The sequence below is a fragment of the Muscardinus avellanarius genome (assembly GCF_963383645.1).
Source record: "Muscardinus avellanarius genome assembly, chromosome: 12".
NCBI lineage: Eukaryota > Metazoa > Chordata > Mammalia > Rodentia > Gliridae > Muscardinus > Muscardinus avellanarius.
In genome coordinates this window covers 57,861,563-57,886,195 of record NC_137798.1, presented here as the reverse complement: position 1 = coordinate 57,886,195, position 24,633 = coordinate 57,861,563, and the positions used below count along the sequence as shown (strand labels likewise).

Genomic DNA, 24,633 nt, shown 5'->3' with positions numbered 1-24,633 from the left:
AGAAACATTTCTGCCATAAAACTGTATATTCAGGCGAGGCGTGGTGGCACACGGTTGTAATCCCAGCATTCGGGAGGCTGAGACCCGGAGCATCGCAGTTCGCAGACAGCCTCAGCTACTTAGTGAGGCCCTCTGCAACTCGGTGAGACCCGGTTTCAAAATAAAGAATAAAAAATAGGACAGGGGGTGTAGCTCGGAGGTCGAATGCCCCTGGGTTCCATTCCCAGACCCGAAAAAACCAAAATAACAAAAAACAAAACTGTATATTCAGGGATTCCTTTCTCCTAGAGTAATTGGGTTATGCTGAACAAATACTTAATTTAGGCAATAAATATTTACTGAACATCTAAACATGTCAGGGATAAACACTACATCTAAACACTAGGGATAGAGTTAGAATAGACTTAGTTCCTATTTCTATTGTACTTAGTCTAGTAAGTTTACACAAAAGAATCACACAAACAAATATAAAATTGCAACTTGCAAATGACATGAAGAAAAGAATAAAAAAGAACAATGTTCTTAGACTATAATTTACTCTATTGGATAGCTGAGTTAAGGTTTTCCTGAAGAAGTGTCATTCAGTAATTGAGGGGATTAACTAAGTAAAGGAGGAGAAACATTCTAAGCATCAAGAAATAAAATATGGGAAGGCTCTGTGACAGAAGGAAAATGGCAAGTACAAAGGACAAAAAGAGTATTTAATGTGGCTGGAGTGATGAGGAACAAGCATAGTGTGAGATGAAGCTGGAACCATGAATAGCCTTGTTGTATGCATAAAACTGTCTTTATCCTAAAAGGTAACTAGAGCCAATGTATGAATCTAGGGGTAGATTGATAATTAGATTTTTGTGTAAAAGCAGTAGGTGACCAGATATGGGGGCGCAAGCCTATAATCTCAGTACTTGCAAGGCTGAGATAGGAGGATTGAAGGTTTGAGGCTAGACTCAGAAACTTAGCAAGGCCCTGTTTTAAAACAAAAAATAACATGGGGCTGGGGGTGTAGCTCAGAGGTTATAATACCTCTGGGTTTAATTCCCAGTACATAAAGAAAAAAAAAAAAACAGTAGGTAGGAGAAAAGATCATGAATTCAGTTTGGGACATGTTGAATTTGAGTGCTGCAGACATCTGGGAGAGGATGTCAAATTAAGTGTAGAATCTAGAAAGCCAGAGCTCACAGGAGCACTCTGGGTTAGAATCAAAGATAAGTGTGTGAGTCATCTACTTTCGAGTGGCATTGTGCCATGAATGTGGTCATGATCACTTGGGAAGAAGAGGGCAGCTAGGCTTAAGTCTTTAGAAATGTCAGCCTCTGATGGCAAGATGTAGGCAGAGACAGCTAGAAGAGAATCCAGCAAGATAGTAAGAAAATCAGAATACAACAGAAAAGTGTTAAGGAGAAATATAGGAGTCATTTGCTGTGGAGAATTTAATTTGGGTGAGGACTGAAAAATGTGTAATAGAGTTGTTGACATAAAGGTTATTGTAAGCCACAGGTAACTGTTGTTTTGTAGAGTAGAGGAGCCAGGGCAGATTAGAATGGCAGAGAAGGGAGAAAATTGTGACGTGTGCACAGTCACCTCTTATGTTTGATAAAGAAAGGTATGGAGTAATTTCTGGTTTTCTCATGCTTCTTTACTGTATGTTTTGTGTTTTATTACTTTTTATTTCATCTCCTTGTTTCCTTTTAATTCATCCTGTTATTTTCAAACAAATTAGATGCTTGTTAAGTTTCAGGCTCTTTTTGTCTTATGAAAAGATTCTAGGTTCTCAGTTTATTTCTGCATGCCAACCTAACTGCATCATTCAAGTTTTGGTATGCATCATTTATTGTATTCTAAGTATTTTCTAAATTCCATTGCAATTTCTTCCTTTATGTGTTCGTAACATTCAAATTTTTCTAAGTGAACTTGCACAAGTTATTTTTGTTACTGAATTCTAACTCAATGCCTTAGGAGTTAAAGAATGTAGTCTATAAAATCCCAATTGTTTGAAATTTAGCAATAGTTAATGACCAAAATTTTATGCTATGTACCCTTCTAAAGATTTCATATAAATTATATAATTTAATCTTCACAATAATCTTATGAAGCAAATACTATTATCATTCTAATTTTATAAGCAAGTTAGTAGGCACAGAGAAATTAAATAATTTACCCAGGTAGTTTTACTAAGTTACACAGAACTGATGTATAATTAAACTATACTTTTTACATTTTTCAATTTAGCTTTATTCCTAGAGTCAACAAAGCCATGTAATTTTTTTCATTGAGGTTTTATGTGTGATATATTGCCTGCTATTAGAGTATATAATTCTGAGTTTTGAGATTAAATTTCATCCTTCTCTTTTGTTGTGTATCCTCTCTTCTGCTCCAGACCCTAGATGACTAAGTTAGTGTTTTCTAAAATTTAATATAAATTGAATAACAGTGTGAGTTCATTTTTTGTCTGGCTTCTTTCAGTCTGCATGAGATTCACTCATGTTGTAGTTTCTTACTTTTTTGTTTACTAGAAGTAGCATTAGTCTATGGATGTACTTTATTATCTTCAGTATTGAGCTACTTTGAATAAAGCTATATGAACTGTCCATATTTATGTTTTTATATAAGCTTTCCTTTCTCTTGAGCAATTATCTAAGGCTATAATTGCTAGACTTTATGATAGGTTATGTTTTACTTTTTAAGAACCGGCAAGAAGACTTCCAGGAAGATGGCGACCGAGTAAAGCGGGGCTTAAGAGCCCCGCTAACAACCAATCTCCATTACCACAAAATCAGCACCTTTCATAGCCAGAAAACACCATCACCAGAGAAACAAAAAAATCACCAGGCTCCAGAGAGAAAGCGGACTGAGAACAGAGCTCAGAGCCACAGAGGAGATACACCGGCTTCATGCCCGAGGACGTGGCAGCAGCACCATACTGCCGGTGGCAGCGGTGAGTTCACCGGACGGCTACAGCAAGCCGAGGTGAGCCGCTGCGGAACAGCCAGGCGGGATTTCTCGGCGCAGAGAGCATCTAAAGCTCCCAGTGGCTGAGCTCAGCACACGCTGCAGGGATTCAGAGTCGAAATCAAAACCAAGAAGAAATACGCCAGCCTCATGGCTGAGGGCGTAGCAGCGGCGCCATATTGCCACCGGCAGCAGCAGCAGAGAATTCACCCGAATCCAGTACAGCTACATCTGCGTTCTCAAGAACAGTGAGTCAAATTGCGGGCCACAGAGAAGAAATCCCAGTACTGTACTCCCTGGGATTTGACCCAGTGGGGGGAGTGGCGGTGGCAGAGATATCACACCATAGGAGAACGTGCAACCTGGCACCCCCCACAGTCTAAAGCAGCCTCTATTGACTCTCTGGGTCGGAGACTCTGTGATACAACCCAGTAAAGGAGTAGTGAGGTCTGAGATACTACTGACTCGAGATCCAGAACACCTTAAGTGAAGTCATAGTGACCCAAGGGAAGAACCCAGAGAAGGCACAAACATCGGAAATCATGGGAAAGAGGAATAATACTGGAGCAATGAATGCACACAACCCCACAACATCAGAACCCAATAAAACAGAAAATCAGAGATTTCTAGAAGATCAAATCAGGAAAATAACTGTAGAAATAATAGAGGTGCTTTGAAAAGAACTCAGAGAGAGCCAAAAAGAGATAAAGGATGCAATTAATGAAGTAAAGGCCTCAATTCAAAGCACAACCGATTAGACCACATGGAGAACAGAATCTTGTTCTTAGAAGCTGATCATTCCAAAAATGAACGCATAGTTTCTAATCTAGAAAAAAATATCCGACAGCAGGAATATGATATTGAAGAAATATGGGCCCATTTTAAGAGAGCTAACCTAAGAATAATTGGAATAGAGGAGGGAAAAGAAAGTGAAACCAAAGGGATCAACAATCTCTTCAAGGAAGTAATAGCAGAAAATTTTCCAAACATAGAGCAAGAGGTTGATACACAGGTCCAGGAAACTTATAGAATTCCCTTTAGACAGGATCGGAGAAGACGATCCCAACGCCACATAATTGTCAAAATGACCAATGTGGAAGCCAAGCAGAGAATCTTAAAGGCAACAAAAACAAAGGCCAAAGTGACATTCAGAGGCAAACCAATTAGAATCACTCCAGACTTCCCAAACCAAGTCATGAGAGCCAGAAGGGCTTGGAGTAACATATTCCAAACTCTGAAAGAAAACAACTTCCAGCCAAAAATTTCCTACCCAGCCATACTTTCTATCAAATTAGATGGAAAAATAAGAAGCTTCCATGACAAACAGAAACTGAAGGAATTTTTGTCTTCAAAACCAGCACTAGAGAAAATACTGAAAGAGATTAACTACAAAGAAGAAATAGGTAACACACACCAGAACCAGAGAAACAAGATTTTCCATCCAACAGACAACTAAGATTGGTTATCTGTGGAGATTCATTATTTATGTTAGTCTTTTACCTATCTCTAAATGGTATTGTTTGCCTTTATTGTTGTTAATTTTTAGGATTTCTAGTTGGAATATTAAAATACCTTCAGATATAGCATTTGGAAATATTTTATCCCATTCTATTAGTAACTTTTAACTCTGTTTACATTGTCTTTGGATATACAATATTTTTTTATTTTTTAGGGAGTTTGTATACTCTTCTGTTGCCTGTGCCATTGAAATCATATCCAAGAAATCACTGCCAATTTCAGTGTTGTGAGGTTTTATGACCCAGATTTTCTCCTAAAAGTTTATAGTCTTAAGATTTATATTTAGGTCTTTTATCTATTTTGAGTTAATATTTGTATATGGGATTAGGTAAGGGTCCAATTTTATTCTTTTCCATGTAATTATTATGTTTCAACAATATTTAGTTAAAAGATTATTATTTCCACCACCAAATGTTCATGGAAACCTTGTCAAAAATAACTTGACAATATAGGGAAGAATTTAGCTCTAGGCTTGTATTTAACTCCAATGGTTTATATATCTGCCTTTAGAACAGTACTACACTGTTTCAATTATTGTAGCTTTATATGGTTTGAAATCAGAAAATTTATATCTTCTAGCTTTGTTCTTTTTCAAGATCGTTTTGGGTATCTAGAATCCATATTCCATATTAGGATAGATTTTTTTTCTGAAAAATAAATATATAAATATACAATAGTTTCACCTAAAAAAAAAGAAAAAAATATTCTCTGGTAAGAAAGAAAGCAAAAAGAAATATTGAAATGTTATCTTTAAGTCATCAAAAGCTTGGAATCAGACAAATGAAACTGTTATGTGAGATTATCATTTTTAATTTTGGATAAATTGCTATAATACTAGATGTCAACCACTAAGCCAAGCATGGGAGGGAGGGATGGGGAGGGAATGGGGTGGGGATCGGGTGGGGGCTGACTGGGTGATGTGTGCATGTATGTCTACAAAAGTTTGTATCCCACTATGATGTATGAATACAGTGCACCAATAAAAAATTAAAGAAAAAAGAACTGGCAAACTATTTTCCAAAGTGGTTTTAATGCCTTATATTTCTATCATCAGTGTATGAGTTCCAATTAATTCACATCTTTGCCAATATGCACTAAAGCTGGTCTTTTTTTTTTTTTTTTTAGTCTTTTGATGTTTAGTGGTAATTGATTGTGGCTGTAATACTATTTTCCTGATAACTAATGATTTTGAACATCTTTTCTAGTCTCTTGGCCATGCACATATTTTCTTTTGTGACATGTCTATTCAACTATTTCCATATTACTGAATTATAAGTTCTTTATATATTCTAGACAAATGTACTTTGCCACATATGCTGTAAATATTTTCTTCCAGTCTGTGGCTTACCTTTTAATTATCTGTCTTGCAAAAAAAAAATACAAGTTTTAAATTTTGATAAAGTTTCATTTGTCAATGTTGGTTCATGATTTTTGTTTTCTACCTGAGAAATCTTTGCTCTTCAAAGAAAAAGATTTTCTCCTAAAAATTTTAGTTTTACATTTAGGCTCATGAGCCATATCAAGAAAATTTAAGCCGGGTGTGGTGGCGCACGCTTGTAATCCCCGCGCTTGGGAGGCAGAGACAGGAGGATCGTGCAGCTTCGAAGCCAGCCGCGCTGGCTTAGGAGACCCTGTTTCCAAAAATAAAATAGGTCTGGGAGTGTAGCCCGGAGATAGATGGGCTTCCAGGAACCCCAGTACCACCACCAAAAAAAAAAAAAAAAAAAAAAAAAAAGAAAATTTAAAAATAATGTGAAGTTAAGGTGTTTGCTTTTTTCCTCCATTTTAACAGATATGCAATTATTCCAGTACTATCTGTTGACAAAACTTTTTCTGTTAAATTATCTTGGCATCTTTGTAAAAACTCAGTCAACTATATCTCTATTTTATCTAACTCTCAACTCTCCATTTGGTTCCATTGATCTATGTGTCTTTTCCTCAGTATTACACTATCTTTATCATTTATAATAAAGTTTAATAATAAATTTAGTAAAGTTTATAATGAATCTTAAAAACTAGGTTCTGTGATTCTCCAACTTTGTACTCTTTTGCAAAATTGTTTCAGCTATTCTTAGGTCCTTTATATTTCCACATGTATTATAATTTTTAAATGTTGTTACCAAAAAATCCCTGTGATTTTAAATAGGGATCCGGTTGTATAGGTCAAATTGGGCAAGAAGTTACATTTTTAAAGAATATGTGTTTCCTAGGGCACATTTTTTCCATTTATATAGGCCTTTCTTTCAATAATGTTTCATAGTTTTAATTTAAAATATCAGATCTTACACATCTTTTATTAATCTCTTACTAAGGATTTTAGTTTTTGGCATTATTAAAGTGGAGTTTTTATTATTTCATTTCTGTTTTCTGCTGGTATATATAAAGTTATAACCTGAAAGCTGCTAAATTCATTTATTAGTTGAAGGAATTTTTGTAGATGCATTAGGATATTTTACTTCAGCACTTAAAAATATGTCACTTACAAATTAAGACATTTTTACTCCCCCCCCCCCTCTTTCTTGTCTCACTACAATGACTACCCTCCTCTAGCAGTGTTGAAATAGTCTGTTCTTGTCCCAGGGAGTAAACTTTCAATCTTTCATCAAATATATCATCAGCTGTAGGTTTTTTGGTAGATGCTTTTTATTAAATTGAATAATTTCACTTCTTTTTCCTAGTTTTCTAAAAATTAATTAAGAAAAAGATATAAGGTTGAATTTTGTCTTCAATTTTTTTGCATCTTTTGAGACCATACGATTTTCTCCTTTAAGGCAATATGGTTTGTCACACAAATTAATCTTTGAATAGTAAACCAGTGTTCCACTTTTGGAATAAAACCTATTTGGTTATGATGTAATGTCCTTTTAATATATTTGCTAAGGATATATGACTAAATTTGCCAAGAATTAAAAAAAATCTGTGTTCATGAGAAATATTTATGATTGCTTTCATGGTGTCTTTGATATTATAATCAGTTAGTTCTCACAATAATCCTGTGGGGTAGACATTTATTATCCACAGTTTCAGAGACGAAGAAGAGCTCAGAAATCGTTCAAGGGGCAAATAGTCGAGACGCACTCTCAGTATGTCTTACTGCCTCTAATTTGTTGAGTGTTGCTCAGTATGTGGCCAATTTCTAAAAACTTTCCAGAGTTAATAAAAAGTATACCCTCTTGCGGGATCATTATTCTATAAATGGCTATTTTGAAGGGTATTTCCTTACTGATTTTGTCTGATCAATGAACATTAAAACTTTTAAAACATTAGATTTGTCAATTTCTCTTTGAAATTGTATTAGTTTTTGTTTTCTTTTGGCTGCCCCAGCATGATACCATTTTTCTATGCTTTTATCCATATGTACTTGCATTAGGAATTTGTCTTGTAAATAGCACATAGCTCAGTTTGGTTTTTCTGCATGTGTGTGCGTGTGCACACATGAATGAGTGCCCATGCAGTCACATGCAGTAGTAGTAGTAGTAGTAGTAGTAGTAGTAGTAGTAGTAGTAGTGGTGGTGGTGGTGGTGGTGGTGCTGGTGCTGGTGCTGGGAATTGAACCCAAGGGCATTCTGCCTCCAAGCTTCATCCCCAGCCCCATTTTATTTTTTATTTGGAATCAGGGTCTTGCTAGGTTGCTGAGAGTCTCACTAAGCTGCCAAGGCTAGATTCAAATCTGCAATCCTCTTGTCTCAGCCTCCCAACTACCAGAATAAGAGCTATAAGTTACTATCCCTGGCACCAATTTAAATGACAAATGATAAATTTTCATTATTCTTGAGTATTATATTGTTGAAATTGGAATATGTTCTTTCTTTCCCTCTCATCCACTCCTTTGTTGAGCTAGGGACCAAACCTAGGGTCTCAACCTATGTTAGGCAACCACTCTATCATTGAGCCACACTGCCAAAACAAGAGTAACTTTTTTGTTTATAACTTTTGTACCATAATAACTTAATATTTCTCAATTTTGTTACCTTCTGGAAGTCAAATTTTATCCTCATGATACCACCCATTATTTTCACCCCTATCATTAGAATGTTATATATTTTTTCATTTAAAAGGCATATTCAAGCCAGGCCTGGTGGTGCATGCTTATAACCCCTGTACTTGGGAGGCTGAGACAGGAGGATCACAAGTTTGAGGACAGCCTCAGCAACATCAGGTCCTCCACAATTTAGACCCTGCTTCAAAATAAAAAATAAAGTAGGGCTGGAAGTATAGCTCAGAGGTAGATGTCCAGTACACACACAAAAGGCATATTCACCGTAAAATATTAACATTCCTTCAAACAAAACTAGGACCTTAAAAGGCTCTAATCTCATTACTCCGGCTGATTTATATAGAATTTTAATTTTCTGTTTATTTTTTTATTTTTTGAGAGTCTCGGGATGGAACCCAGGGGCATTCGACCTCTGAGCTACAACCCCTACCCTATTTTTTATTCTTTATTTTGAAACTGGGTCTCACTGAGTTGCAGAGGGCCTAAGTAGCTGAGACTGTCCACGAACCCCAATCCTCCAGGTCTCAGCCTCCCGAATGCTGGGATTACAAGCGTGCGCCACCACACCCGGCTCTCACTTTATATTTTTATAAATTAGAAACTTTCATATATTTTTATGTTCACTTATTTACTGCCATTTTTGTTTGCTCAGTATTCCTATATTTTAGAACTTTTTGACATATGTTCTTTAGGATTTTTTTGTGAGCATTAGCTAAATTGTTATCTTTACATTCTTTTATTTCACACCTATTTTTTATAGTTTCAATGTGTGTAGAATCTTAGGCACCAATGTTCTACTTTCATTCTGCTGATAGTACTTCTGTCTGGTTGTATTAAACATGTTTTGTTAAGCCAGGCGTGGTGGCGCACGCTTGTAATCCCAGCATTCGGGAGGCTGAGACCCGGAGGATCGTGGTTCGCGGACAGCCTCAGCTACTTAGTGAGGCCCTCTGCAACTCAGTGAGACCCGGTTTCAAAAAATAAATAATAAAAATTAGGGCAGGGGGTGTAGATCAGAGGTCAAATGCCCCTGGGTTCCATCCCCAGACCCGCAAAAAAAAACAAAAAAGTTTTGTCATTGATGTTTTAAATTCTAATTGTTCATTTATCCTGCTTTGGCTTGTTTTCTGAATGTGACATTTATGTTAACTGTCATTATCCCTTTGAATAAGTTCCGTAAAATTTCAATTAGACATATGTTAGGCCTGCTCATTATACCCTCATTCTCTCTTAACCACTTGTTCATCTTTTCCATATGCTATTTCTTTGGGATATACCCTAGTTGACTTTTCTCAGATCTTTTAGTTCACTGTAGAAGTGTGTTTAATTTGTTGCTTAACCATTCATTTCAGATTGTAATTTTAAATTTTCACTTTAAAAATTATTTTCAGGTATACAACTTTTGACAGTTTAATCATATTTCAATAGTGTTTAACTTTTTGGGGGGTACTGGGGATTGAACCCAGGGGCATTCTAAGTTGGTGAGGCTTGCCTCAAACTTGTGTTCCTGTTTCAGCTTCCCAAGTGATTACAGGTAGGCACCATTTGATTAGTGTTTACTTCTTAATTCAAATAAATGAATAAGTGTCTCATAATATATGTTGACTATCTGAAATGCTTGGGAGAAAATACTTCAAAATTCTCTTTTATATACATCATGAGGATAGGGCCCAGGTCTAAACACAAAATTAATTTGTTTTATATATACCTCATACACATAAACTGAAAGTGATTTTATATAAACTATGTTGTGCACTTGTGCTTTGACTACAAACCACCATATTAAGTGTGGAATCTTCTACTGTGGTGTCATACTGGTGCTCAAAAAATTTTGGATTTATCAATTAGGGATGCTCACTCTGTATGCTATTTATTTATTTATTTATTTATTTATTTATTTATTTATTTATTTATTTTTGGTGTACTGGGGTTCTTGGAAACCCTTCTCCTCCGGGCTACACTCCCAGACCTATTTTTATATTTTTATTTGGAAACAGGGTCTCTTAAGCCAGCACGGCTGGCTTCGAACCAGCGCGATCCTCCTGTCTCTGACTCCCAAGCGTGGGGATTACAAGTGTGCGCCGCCATGCCAGGCCTCTGTATGCTTTTTATATCTGTAATTTTTTATATTCCCCAGTGTGATTTTTTTTTTAATCTGAGCTCGGGTTTCTTGGAATTTTATCTGTCAAGATACTGAGCTTAAAGTACATTCCTCTACATATGATTTGCATTTCTTCCTTTGAGGTGTTTGAGGTACTACAAGGCAAGGATAGTGCTATGGTTTGGATCTGAAATGTCCACCAAAATCTCCCGTGTTAGGCAGTGCAGCAATGTTCAGAAGTGAAATAATTGAACTCCCTCTATCCTTATCACTGATGGATTAATGATTTGAATGGACTTACCGGGTGATACTTAGGTAGGCAGAACATGGCTGGCGAAAGGAGGTCACTGGGGGCATGGCCTTGGGGATTGTATCTGTCCCTGGGCCCTTCCTCTTTCTCTTTGCTTCTCAGCTGTCACAAGTTAAGCAGCTTTCCCTGCCATGCCCTTCTGCTATGATATTTCTGCTTTGGAGTCTGCTGACCATGGACCAAACCTCTGAAACTTTGAGCCTTTTCTAAGTTGTTCTTGTCGGGTATTTTGGTCACAGTGATGAAAAGCTAACACAGTTAATTTTACATTTTCAGGTTGGGTCTCCCTGCCTTCTAAAATCAAAGACCTGAGAATAAGCTTATTACACATTCTCAGGGAGGACTTTTCTTTTTCTCTCTTTTTTTCTTTCTTTCTTTCTTTTTTTTTTTTCTTTGCAGTACTGAGAATGGAACCCAGGGGCATTCTACCTCTGAGCTACACCCTAGTCCTGTTTTTTATTCTTTATTTTGAAACAAGATCTAAGTTGCAGAGGGTCTAAGTAGCTGAGGCTGGCCATGAACTGCAATCTTCCTGTCTCAGCCACCCAAGTACTAGGATTACAAGTGTGCCACCACCACGCCTGACTGGACTTTTCTCTAATTTGTGTTGTTTCACCCAGATAGGCACAAATTCCACTGCTTATTTTCCTAGTTAATCAACTGAAGGCCTCTATGATGAAGATTCTAGCATAATGCTATAGGGGATGAGGTCTCTAATTGGGCCTCACCACAATGTCTAGCCTCAATATCCCCTTCATATACTCCCAAAATATAAAATTAAAATCTGGGCTGTAGCCTAACAGGAAGCAACTGATGATCACACATGCCCACAAGACAAACATTTGTGTGCTATTTTATCATTCTGCACTCACTTTTTTTGTGGCTTCTGGCTTTGAGAAATTTCCTTACATACTAAGCTCAATGATGCATTGAAAGGATTACAAATACTCTTTGCAGAATTGTTAGGAATTTTTCTGAATCTTTGGTCAGCCACATAATTCTGTATTCTACTTCTTTAAACTAGGAAAGGTAAGGGTCAGGATACCTGAGGATAAATGGGAGGAATAGGAGTTTTCTAGATAATGGAATTGGCTTAAAATAGCGTTGAAAATGAGGAAGTTGGAGAAGCACTAAATGATAAAGAAGTAATGGTACCCAGGAAAGTTCATGGTATAGAAATTTATAGTATTTGAGCTACAAAGTAGTCTCATATCTGGTATGTATTAGTTATATAAGCCTTGGACAAATCACATTTTGTGTTTCATAGGGGTTATAAGTATAAATGTTATGAAGTACTTTGATAATATTAAATCCATACAATATAAGATATTATAATGTGTGTGGGGTGGTACTGAGGATTGAATTCAGGGGTGTTCTACCTCTGTACTACACCCCAGCCCTATTTTATTATTATCATTATTATTATTAGGTTTTGGTGGTACTGGGGGTGGAACCCAGGGGCTTTCTACCTCTGGGTTATACTCCCAGACCTATTTTATATTTTATTTGGAAATAGGGTCTCACTAAGTTGCTGAGAGCCTAAGTAGCTGAGGCTGGCTTCGAACCTGTGCAATACTCCTGTCTCAGGCTACCAAGTGTGGGGATTATGAGCGTGTGCTACCATGCCCGGCTTATTTTTTCATTTTGAAATGGAGTTTAAGTTGCTGTGGGCATCACTAGATTGCTAAGACTGTCCATGGACCTGAAATCTTCCTGTCTCAGCCTCCCAAGTACTGGGATTACACGGGTATATGCTGGCATGTCCAGCCATTTTGTTTTCTGCAAGAGATATGTTTCTGAAACTCTAGCCTCAAAGAAAGTCTTAGGAAAAACAGGATCAAGTTATTGAATAAAATATAGTTTAGTAGATTCTGATAAAAACAGTTCGTAATAAGTTATGAATAAAAGTCAAACAATGAAATAAACCACTACTTCTAGTAAATAGTAACTAAATTATAATGTCCTATTTATTTTATGGACTTCTGTGTTTAGAATTCATTCAAATCAAACTAGCAAAGCCCTAATGCTTTTTTTTTACCATATATAAAAAGTTTGTTAGGTAGCCGGGTGTGGCTGCGCACGCTTGTAATCCCAGCGCTTGGGAGGCTGAGACAGGAGGATCGCGCAGGTTCGAAGCCAGCCTCAGCTGGTTTAAGAGACCCTGTTTCCGAATAAAATATAAAATAGGTCTGTACCACCAAAAAAAAAAAAGGTTGTTAGGTAAAACTCTTTAAAGTCGCTTCATTAGTGAGATTGTGTGTGTGTGTGTGTGTGTGTGTGTGTGTGTGTGTGTGTGTGGTGGTGGTGGTACTGGGGTTCCTGGAAGCCCTCCTACCTCTGGGCTACACTCCCAGACGTATTTTGTATTATTTTTATTTGGAAACAAGGTCCCTTAAGCCAGGGAGGCTGACTTTGAACCTGCACGATCCTCCTGTTTCTGCCTCCCAAGCGCAGGGATTATAAGGGTGCTCCACCACAGCCCGGCCATTAGTGAGATTTTATTGGTAGTAAACAAAATTAACCTTTTATCAAATTAATCCAAGAGAATCTAAGCATATATAACATGGAATCTTTCAGGCAGAAAATATAAAGATTCCAAATAGTCTATAAATAATTTACCTCACATACTCATCAAAATAAAATTAACCCACACATATTAGATGGCTAAATATTTTCTAGATTTTGGCCTTTGTAGCTTGTCATTTAATAATATTCACCATTGTTCTAGTTGCTCTGAGAGGAAAAGTATAAAATAACCATCTACCCTCAAGGTATTTCCATTTTAGGTAATGAAAATTTTTGTGGGAAATCACAGCACACAATAAAGCTAACCTACCTGTAAGCTGAGTTACACGTTATTTAAAGTGCCATCAATATTTGGAAGATTTGATCTACTGGCAGAGACAATGGCATCCATGAAAGTAAGTTGTTTTGAATTTAATTTTCCTAGCTGTTTTGGCATTGTGATCAAGCCACTGTATTTTATCCTGATTAAGCAACTGGCATATTACAAAATTGCAAGAAAAAATGTCAATATGGTCTCAAAGATGAACTCATTGATTTTGGCATGCATCACAGTGCTCCATAGTATATGAACTCTCATTTTAAGTTCTTGTACATGTCCTAATGATGAGTAGCATCATTTTTTAAGATACTATGCCGGGCGTGGTGGCACACGATTGTAATCCCAGCATTTGGGAGGCTGAGATCTGGAGGATCGCGGTTCATGGACAGCCTCAGCTACTTAGTGAGGCCCTCCGCAACTCAGTGAGACCTGGTTTCAAAATAAAGAATAAAAAATAGGGCAGGGGGTGTAGCTCAGAGGTCAAATGGCCCTGTGTTCCATCCCCAGACCCGCAAAAAAAAAAAAAAAGATAATCTGCTTTATTTATTTATTTATTTTGTTTTGGTGGTACTGGGGTTCCTGGAAGCCCTTCTACCTCCAGGCTACACTCCCAGACACCTATTTTATATTTTTTTATTTGGAAACAGGGTCTCTTAAGCCAGCGAGGCTGGCTCCGAACCAGCGCAATCCTCCTGTCTCCACCTCCCAAGCACAGGGATTACAAGCGTGCGCCACCACGCCCGGCTGATAATCTGTTTTAAAGACTAAAGTCTTTTCTGATAAAAGTATAGGAATGTCTGGTAATGTTCATGTTCTAGTGACCCTTCCAGAAAAATGTTCAGTATGTGTTTTTAGATTAGTGTAGTCCCACCCCCACCCCCATCCCACCCCCATCCTTCCAACATTCTGCTTCCAGGAGGTTAAGCTTGAAAAGGCTACTTCAAGAAAGGGCTACTTCCCCTATCTCAATTCCATTATAGTTACCAAAAGAGAGATTCAGGCTCTGTGTGTGTGTGTGTGTGTGTGTGTGTGTGTGTGTGTGTGTGTGTGTGTTACTGAGGATAGAACCCAGGGGCATTCTACTTCTGAGCTCTACCCCCAGCCCTATTTTATTCTTTATTTTGAAACAGGGTCTCACTAAGTTGCAAAGGGCCTCACTAAGTAGCTAAGGCAGGCCATTACCTGTAATCCTCCTGTCTCAGTCTCCCAAGTACTGAGATTACAAGTATACATAACCATGCCTGGCTAGTTCTTAACTTTTGAAATCATGAGTTTTGGAAGACCCACCAAAATGTGTTTAAAGTAGTAATAGTTGTCTTACTATTTTATACTGATCCATAGTTCTCTATAAGTAAGTCCTTAAAGTTAAAAAGGTTTTAATTAGTGAGAAAGAGAGACAACGCATGCTTTAAGTCAAAAACGGAACTGGTATTTAACATGACAGTAAAGACAAGGCTTTGATTTTTTAAAAAAATCAAATATTAGTTAAGTTTTATATGTGCCAACAGATAGATTTTTCCTACCACTCTGCTATTTTATAAAGAACTCACCAGGAAAAACTTCATTAATTCAGAATGATCATTAGAGAGTATATGGAGTCAGGTGTGGTGGGGCACACTTGTAATTCCAGGATGTGGGAGGCTGAAACAGGAGGATCTGGGTTCGCAGACAGCCTCAGCTACTTAGTGAGACCTTTTGCAACTCAGTGAGACCCTCTTTAAAAAAAAACAAAAAAAAACAAAACAGAAAGCCGGGCATGGTGGTGCATGCTTGTAATCCCAGCACTCAGGAGGTGGAGACCAGAGTATGGCGGTTCGCAGACAGCCTCAGCTACTTAGCGAGGCCCTTCGCAACTCAGTGAGATCCTGTTTCAAAAATAAAGACTAAAAAAATAGGGATGGGGGTGTAGCTTGAAAGCCCATGGGTTCCATCCCCAGTATCGCAAAAGAAAAAAAAAAATTGGGAGTTTACTTCTAGTTATGTGGCACTTATATAAAACTTCAAGTATCAAATCCTTTTTTATTTTTGGTACCAGGGATTGAACCCAGAGGCCTTTTGCTCTGGCTACACCTCCAACTCTTTTTTATTTTTAATTTTGAAACACGATGTAGCTAAGTTGCTGAGGCTGTCCAATTTGAGATCCTCCCATCTGTCTCCCAAGCCCTGGGATTATAGGTGTGTGCTACCACTCCTAGTTTCAAATACTCTTTCAAATACAGGTTTCTGTAGATTTTCTCTACGGGGGAAATATTTTCTGATTAAGATCTCTTTTTAAACAGGTTTCCTAAAAAGTTGGAAATTTATTCTCTTAAGTACTGTTAGATGTCCTAAAATTGGTAGTTTGGTTATAAAGACAAGGATAGAAAACTCATGCCCTTTTTGGAAGACACTGCAAAAGAAAAAAGCTGTAGCTCAGCTTCTTTCCAATTATATTTTCTAGGTTAATAGAATTTTAATGCTTTTTCAAAAAGTATATCACACAAACAAGAGATTAATTTCTATGAAAACTTTTAGATTTTACATTTTTCCTTACTAGCTTAGAATATTAGCAAATCACAAGTAGGAAAAACCAGTCTAGACACTATGTATTTTATTCTGTAGAAGCATACTTTTAAGAATTTTGAATTTAAATACAGATGCCTTTTTCTGTTGTGGTAATGTTTAGCCACTTTGTTCACCTTGAGTGAGAGGTACTGGCGTCTGGGGAACTGGAAATGCTTTATATCTTATTCTGGGTGGTATATATGGTGGTATATGTGTGTAAAATTTTATCTAGCTATATATTTACGAATGAGTTACCTCCCTAGCCCATAAAAGCACACAATGGCAAAGTACTTGCCTAGCATGTGTGAAAGGGGGTCCTGGGTTTGATTCCCAATACTGAGAGGGGAAAAAAACATACCATGTTTGTGTACTTAATAGTATGAGTTATATCTTAGGACGTAAGAAGTATGTTCAGTCATGTTATTAAATGCCCTCCAACTATTTTACAGTGAACAGTATGATTTTTTAAGTAAAAATGTATAGGGAAAGTCTGAAACAAGAGGCTTGCAGGCTTGTGGCCAGCCCCCCCAACATAGCAAGGCCCTCCAAAACTTAGTGGGGGGGAAAAAGTGTGCCAAAATAAAATAAAGCAGGGGATAAAGCTCAGAGGTAGAATGCCTCTGGGCTCAATCCCTAGTACTTCCCCGACTCCCCAAAAAAGTAGAGGGAAAAAAAGTTATCTGATGTTCATAGTATATGGAGTGTTAGTCACTTTTGGGTAATTAACCTTATCTGAAGTTAGTCAAAAGCTTCAATGATGATAAGTCATTCATATTCTAAAAGAAGTGGTGGCAGAGATTACACAATCTATCAAGTTTTATATAATATTATATACAAGTTATATCAAATTATATACAAATTATATACAAGTTATAACTTAAAGTAGCAGATTAGAACACCCTCAAATAAGTGACTATGACATGATTACTTGCTTTATGATTACATGCTTTTTATTTCTGCTTCTGTTTGAGTTTTTTAATCATATTACTTGGACTTCCAAAGAATTACAAACAAAATGAAAGTTAAATTAGTTTGTTACTTAACTGCTGTTTTTAGTGTTCCAAATAGCTGTGGTTATGACAGTGATTTAAAAATTATAAATTGTTTTCCATTTTTTAAATGAGAAAAGAGTTGGTTTATGCAGGAAATATATACACTTAATCTGCCTTAAATGTTTTTCACTTTTGCTTGGAACTATGTTAATTCTCACCTCCAAAAGCCTTTGAGAGGATTAGCAGCAGAGACCAATATTGTTCTATATTAGTCAGTATTAAGCATATGATGTCACCTTGTTTCCTTCCATCCTCAAGCTTTTCTTTTAAGGCAGAGGGGGGCATTTGGGGGCAATTCTCAAAATACCGGTGGCTTAAATACCACTAGCTGACACACATGATTGACAACCTTATACTCCCAAGCCTGTCGGAAATGGGTCAAATACCTAAGCGCTGCAGAACAATGCAATCCAACCAGCAATTCCTCATAAAAAAGAAAGGGGGTGTGATTAGGCTCCAGCAATTAAGCAAGTTATTGCAAAAACAGTTTGTTGGTTTGTTTCTGCAATAGGCACAGGTTAAGCTAGTATTTTTTTTTCTCTTAATTACCTCCAAAGAGGACTAAGCTACAAGAGTAGTATAAATCACCAAAGCATAAAGCAACTGGGGCAAACATTAAGGGCTCTATGGAGGTCTTCATGCTGACCCGCAGCATTGGTTATTGATCGTTTGCCCTGCTGGGGAACGATCGAACGGAATTCGTGTGAGGCTTATTGAGCCACAGGAAAGGAGATGCAGGAGGGAATATAAGCTTCTAATAAAAGAAACGCAGCAACAATAGCGGAGGAACAGCTCTGCCTGGTGACGTAATGGCTGGCAGCAGTCCAGCTTCAGCAGAGCTGCTGCTACCTCAGCATCCAACCTCCCTCCACACAGTCAGGCTTCGGCAGAGCCACCGGGGCTGCTACTTCTTGCGATGCCACTTTGTGGGTGCCACCAGCGCCTTACCTTAGAGGGCCAGAACACTGAACAAAGGATGGTCCTGCTTGTTTGAAGTTGACGGAACGCACATACTCTCACACTCTTCCAACCCCTTCGGTAACAGAGTCAACCAGCTGCTTAAGTTTAAGGCTAAGACACTGGTGCGCGCTCCGGGGGTGCCTCAGTTTACCCAGACCGGTCTCGAGCCCGCCTCTCGCTGCCCCCCCACCCCCGCCGCCAGTCGTCCGCGGGAGTTGATCCGGGCGGCCCCGCTCACCCACCCGGGCTCCCGCACGCGGGTCCTCCCGCCTTACCTCCGCCAGGTAGAGGTTGAGGAGACAGAGCGTGGAGAACTGGAGACAGGAGGGGAAGCAGTAGAGCAGCCAGTGGGGGAAGAAGTGCAGGTGAGCGGGCGGCCGGAGCAGGGGCAGCGAGCCGCTGAGCGAGAAGGCGGCGGAGAAGAGGGTGGTCCTGAGCGCTGCCCACAGCAGACAGAGGAAGAGGCAGAGGCTCTGGTAACTCAGCCGCCGCTCGCGGTACAGGAGCAGCCGCCACAGCTGCAGGTAGGCAAAGGCGAAGAGCGCGGCGTAGAGCAGGGCGTGCAGGACGCTCAGAGCCAGCTGCACCGAGCCCGGCACCGCGGCGCCCGAGGCGGCAGCGACGGCGCCCCCGCCTCCGTCTCCCCCGCCGGGAGTTGCGGGTTCGCGGCCGGCTGTGGGGGCGGCGGCGGCGGCCGCCGGACCCGGCACGGACACCCTCATGAGCGGGCTGCGGGACCGGCGAGAGAGCGCGGGAACGAAGGGGCCGGACTCCGAGTCGCCGTCGAGGGGCCGAAGGATTGCCCCCTTACCCCCCGCCCACCCCAGGCTCCGACCCCGGGAAGCGCCGTGACAGGACCCGGAGCCCCGCGCGGAGCAGCCGCGGCTCCCCCCGACCCCGCCTTCTCTCCTCCACCCCCCTCCCCCCGGGGGTCTCGGCTCCTCCTGCTGCGGCTCGGCTCTGTAGCTGCAAAAAACAACTCTCGGCTGGAGACAATCAGCTGAGAAACCCGAGCATTTGAGGCGCTCGCTCCGCACCGTGGGCTCGCACCGATTGGCTCGGGCCGGCACGCCCCCTGAGCGCCGCGCTCGGAAGGTCACGGGCCGCAGGACCCGTCACTCCAAGTTCTTGAGCTTTGATTGGGCGATCGCTTTCCCCGCTTTCTCCCCCCGCCTCAATCCTTACCCACGTTGCTGATTGGCCCAGCAACTGCTCTGCCCGCTCGCGCCGGCGGGAGAACTCGGTGGTCGTCTGTCACCTGGGGCCGCTCTCGCTCCGCCCCCTGTGCTTCCCATTGGTTGGGGAGTCCCTTACGTAAGGAGCACGAGGAGAAGGAGGAGCCGTAGGGTTGTTTTTTTGCCCTGGAGACTGATTCCCTCGAGAGGGTGGCGGCCGCTGGCGGGGAGGGTGCGAGTGTTAGGTCCTCAGGTAGGCGAAGCGGCTGCCGGCAGCTGGGAGCCGGCCCCTGCCCCGCCTTCTGCCTCCTCCTCGGTCTCGGGCTGCGGGGACGGCGGGCCTTGGGGACGGCCTGGGTCCCTGCCCGCAGGTCTTGCTCCCGGGTCTCGGGCAGGTAGGTGGCAGCGCGGGTTCTTTAGGTTCGGTTCTGTGGTTTCTGCCCGCAGCAATGGGTATTCAGACCGGGCGGCTTTCCTTTACAAGGGCTGCACCGCTGAATTCTGGATTCTGACGCAGCACACCAGCTTCTGGGATTACGAGGGCGCCTCCCCAGGACTGTTCTGAGGGGCATTTTGCATTCTTTTGCTGTGTGAGCAGCAGGAAACACGGAGATGAGCGAATAGAATTTGATGACAAGTGAACGGGGAAAAAAAGACAGCATTCTCTCCTTCGGGAAATGTCTTTTAAGGACGAGTGGTGTTAGGATCAGGTGGATGTTGAAGCAGTCTGTGAGTAGGGGGAAAGGTGGTACTTTGTAACAAAATTGGAAAGATGGCCCGGACGTTAAGGTAAAGGAGGAAACAGAACTTAGCTTGTCTAGAGAAGAGGAATAATCTGTGCTCTTGAAATTCCACGTGTTGGTTAAGTCTTACAGAAAGGAGATGGTGGCGCTATTCCTAGGACCCAACAAGAGACAAAATAGATGCTCGCTTCTGTTGCTGCTTGTAAAGAAGCAAGAAATAGATACACCAACGAATATTTGAAGATATTAGCTCACTTTGTATTTGGTAATAAAATGAGCAAATCAATGCAAGATTAAGAGGAAGCGATTTATGTGCTTTTCATAGAATGAAATCACAAAATCACTGTGAAAGACACTACATTTACTGGGACAACCAAGACCCTGCCTTTGCTGACTATCCTTTGTCCTATACTTTACCCAAAAAGAGTGTTGCTCTCTTTTTTTCTTAGGGACTTTAAAGTCTACTTTGCACTTCACCCAGGTACCAGATGCTGTGTGGGTTCTTTCTAGGTGTGCTGTCAAAATGACATGTACAGGCCTAACAGTGTTGCATAGACATCCGCAGATGAAACATTCAGCTGCAGGTTGAGCAGAGTAGTGTTTATAGGGTACAATTTACTGTAAGAAGTCAACGGGCTTAATCCAATATCAAGTTTAGAGGATCCCATATTTATTGCATTTTTATTTATTTATTTTTGAAGATTTAAAGAAGTTTATTAAAAGATAGAAATACAGAAAATAGAAATACAGCCCCATGCCAAAATAGCATGGGGGGTGACTCGAAATGAATACACCCTTATTGCATTTTTTAAATTAAAAAACGTGTATTGTGGTCCTAGTGATAGAACCCAGGATCGTTCTTTCTGAGGATGAGCTGCATCATCAGCCCATTTTGTATTTTATCTTGAAACAGGGTCTTGCTAAGTTGCTGAACCTGGCCTGGCCCCAAACCTATGATCCTTCCTGTCTTAGCCCTTCAAGTACTGAAATTACAGGTATGCGTCACCAAGTCTGGCTCCAGTAACAGTTTTAAACTGTAAATAGGTGTGTGTGTGTGTGTGTGTGTGTGTGTGTGTGTGTGTGTTATTGGGGATTAAACCCAGGAGCATTCTACCTGAGAGCTACACCCCCAGTCCTATTTTACTTTCATTTTGAAACAGGATCTTGCTGGGTTGATGAGAATCTCACTACTTGCTTGAGCTGTCTTGGACAACCTGTGATCTTCCTGTATCAGCCTCCCAAGTATAAGGATTACGGGCATGTGCCACCATGCCTGGCCAAATACGCTAGTTTTTGACAGAATGTTCTTACAGGAACTTTGTAAGCCTTATATGTCCCATTTGTTGCAAAATATGAAATATGGCCAGGAGTGGTGGCAGCTGTGATGGTGCATGCTTGTAATCCCCACATTTGGGAGGCTGAGACAGGAGGACCGCACAGGTTCGAAGCCAGCCTCAGCTACTTAGTGAGGCTCTCAGCAACTAGTGAGATCCTGTTTCCAAATAAAATATAAAATAGGTCTGGGAGTATAGCCCGGAGGTAGAAAGCCTCTGGGTTCCACCCCCAGTACCACACACACACACACACACACACACACACACACATATGAAATATGTCTTTTTCAGAGAATGGTGCTCATAGATCTTGATGTAATTTATTTAATAGTTATAGATACTGACTTCCTCTTTTTAAGTTTTTGACAGAGAAAGCCATTAATTTTATGGTTAATAATAAGGGAATTTTACGTCTATAAAGGGGAAACTAAAGGATTTCCTAGAAAAGCTCGCTGTGAGATATTCTAAAATTTAAATGCAGCCAAGTGCATAAAGGTTGAATATTGTTATTCTGAAACGACAAGTGACTAGCACAGTAGTCTTTTCAGATATTAAAAGCAGAACTGTATATTCTTTTATATAGAATCCTATCCTCAAATGGGATTGGTATAGCTGTTCTACCTGCCTATGGAGCTCACAGAGCTGGATCTTCACCTGTCTCCTCACTAACAGGAAGATCAGTGTTTTTTTGTTTTTTTTTGTTTTTTTTTATTTTACCTTTCCGGGGATGGAATCCAGGGGCATTGTACCTCTGAGTTACACCCCGAGCCCCTTTTTTAAGTCTTTTTATTTTTTGAAGCAAGGTCTGAGTTTGCAAAGGGCCTTACTAAGTAGCTGAGGCTGTTCCTGAACGGTGATCCTCCAGTCTCCCCCTCCTGAATGGTAGCATACAAACGTGTGCCACCACACCCAGCCAAGACCAGTGTTTTTCTCTTGAAGTATTCCCTCCTTAATGTTTTCTGGGGACTTTCTTAATATGTTGGTGCTGAACTAAAAAAGCATTTTTTGTTGCCATTTGTATTTTATATGCAAGCTTTAGCCCCTTTTGTACTATAGACTCACCTAGCCATTCTTATAGTGTCTGTTACTTTCTTAGTTACAAATCACTCCTTTTTTTTTTCCATTTTTAAATGAACCCACATGCATATTTGTTTAGAGGTTAAAGATGAGACAGAAGTCACATATTATGTATGAACATCAATGTTTATAGTAGCATTGTACTGAAGAATTGAAGGCCCCTTCCCAGGCTGAGGTGTATGTGTGTAGAACTGGAAAACATTTGCCCATGACATTTCCTTTCTTTTGGTGTTGGCACCTGTTGTGGTAACAGTTGTATTTTAAAGAATTATCTTTCCTAGCTGGGCATGGTACACACTTGTAATCCCAGTATTTAGGAGGCTGCAATAGGAGACGTACAGGTTGGTGGCCAGCTTCAGTAACTTAGTGAGATACTCAGGAATTTGTTGAGACCCTGTTTCAAAATAAAAAGGGCTTGGGATGTAGTTTGGATGAACTGAGTTCAATCCTTAATACAAGAAAAAAAGAAAAGGACAAGAGTCACCTTTCTTTTCAGTATATTCCTACAGTGGAAATGGTATAATTTCCTATGAATTCTTTATAACATTCTGCTTTAAAATCTAGAATATGTATTTTATGTTCAAGTCTCGTTCTTCTTACCTATTACTTAGACCAATTGTACCAGTCCAGCTAGAGTGGGTTAGATTGCAACGACAATCCCAAAACTTTAGGGATTTAAAATTTCAAACAAAGTTTATTTTATATTTATCCCTGGTCAACTATGAATTTTGCACCATGTTGTTCTCTTTCTGGAACTTGAATTAAAAGAGAAGGCCTCATTTTGGTTATTCATCAGTCATCACAGCAGAGAGAAAATGTATCATGATTTATATTGACTCTTAGAAGCTTCCAGAAGTTACACATGTCACTTTAACATTTCATTAACCAAACTAAATCATGGTCATGTTTAACTTAGGGAAGTATGTTTAGCATGTATGAAAAATTAGAAACATTAGGACAATCCAGTGTTCATGACAACAAATATTCTATATTCTATATGTAGTTCATCCATGACTCTTCCCAGTGGAAATCAAAAAATCCCAACCAGAAACTGTGTCAAGTTTAAAGTCCAGGATGTCTAACTAATATCCTATACTTATAGTTTCTTTACCTGGTCTAGCCATAAGATATCTGTATTCTACCCCCATTGAATACATAGGGTAGGATACAGACTGGCCAGTTCTTATTCAGAGAAGGAAAGAATGGAAGACACATACCAGACTCTTCGACTGTAGGAATCTACAGATGTTGCTAGGTAGGGCTCTAGTCCTATTCCCTGCATTTTATAGGCCAGCTTAAGAAGAAAAAATAAAGCGATGTAGCTTATATATTTGGCAAACAGTGAGAATGAATAGTGAGAAAAGAGAAACATCAAATTAAAGACCAATTTAAAAATGACTGTGTGAGAGCTGGGCGTGGTGGCGCACGCTTGTAATCCCAGCACTGGGGAGACTGAGACAGGAGGATTGTGGTTCGCCGACAGCCTCAGCTACTAAGTGAGGCCCTCTGCAACTCAGTGAGACCCGGTTTCAAAATAAAGAATAAAAAATAGGGCAGGGGGTGTAGCCTGGAGGTCAAATGCCCCTGGGTTCCATCCCCAGACCCACAAAATAAATAAATAAGTAAATAAATAAATAAATAAAATGACTGCGAAATTGCTATAAAAGCTTCTCAACATTTGCACTCAATTTTTGTATTTATCTCATTTTTGTAGATCAATAACAAATAGTTCTTATTTTGCACATGCCCTAGAGCACAGTTCTCTATGGTCTTTGGTTTGCCCTGTGAGAAATCCTTCCATATTTATTATCCTTGGTCATATCTGAAATTAGCTTTGGACAATATGGCCTCTTTCTGTGGCTGAGCAGTTTGGTCAGTGTGCTTCATTGACCATAGGAGGGTGGTGCCTAAGAATTGTTATAAGTTTTGAAAAGCTAGTTTCTTGGATGGTGCCTCTTCTCTAAATATCTTTCTTTTAATACCTTCTTAAGCTGGGCTGGTGGTGCACGCTTGTAATCCCCGCACTTG

The 24,633-nt window shown here is 39.9% G+C and overlaps 1 protein-coding gene across 1 annotated transcript in view; it reads right to left on the bottom strand.

The window, feature by feature from the left end:
• Window positions 1-18,998, bottom strand: part of GPR137C (G protein-coupled receptor 137C) — a gene marked incomplete at both ends in the record, with an annotated part of 68,634 nt that extends 49,636 nt beyond the window's left edge. Inside the window, one exon of the mRNA XM_080707409.1 lies at window positions 18,552-18,998. Coding sequence (XP_080563535.1) covers window positions 18,552-18,998 — 447 coding nt within the window. The remainder of the gene's footprint in view (window positions 1-18,551) is intronic.
• Window positions 18,999-24,633: the final 5,635 nt, after the last annotated feature.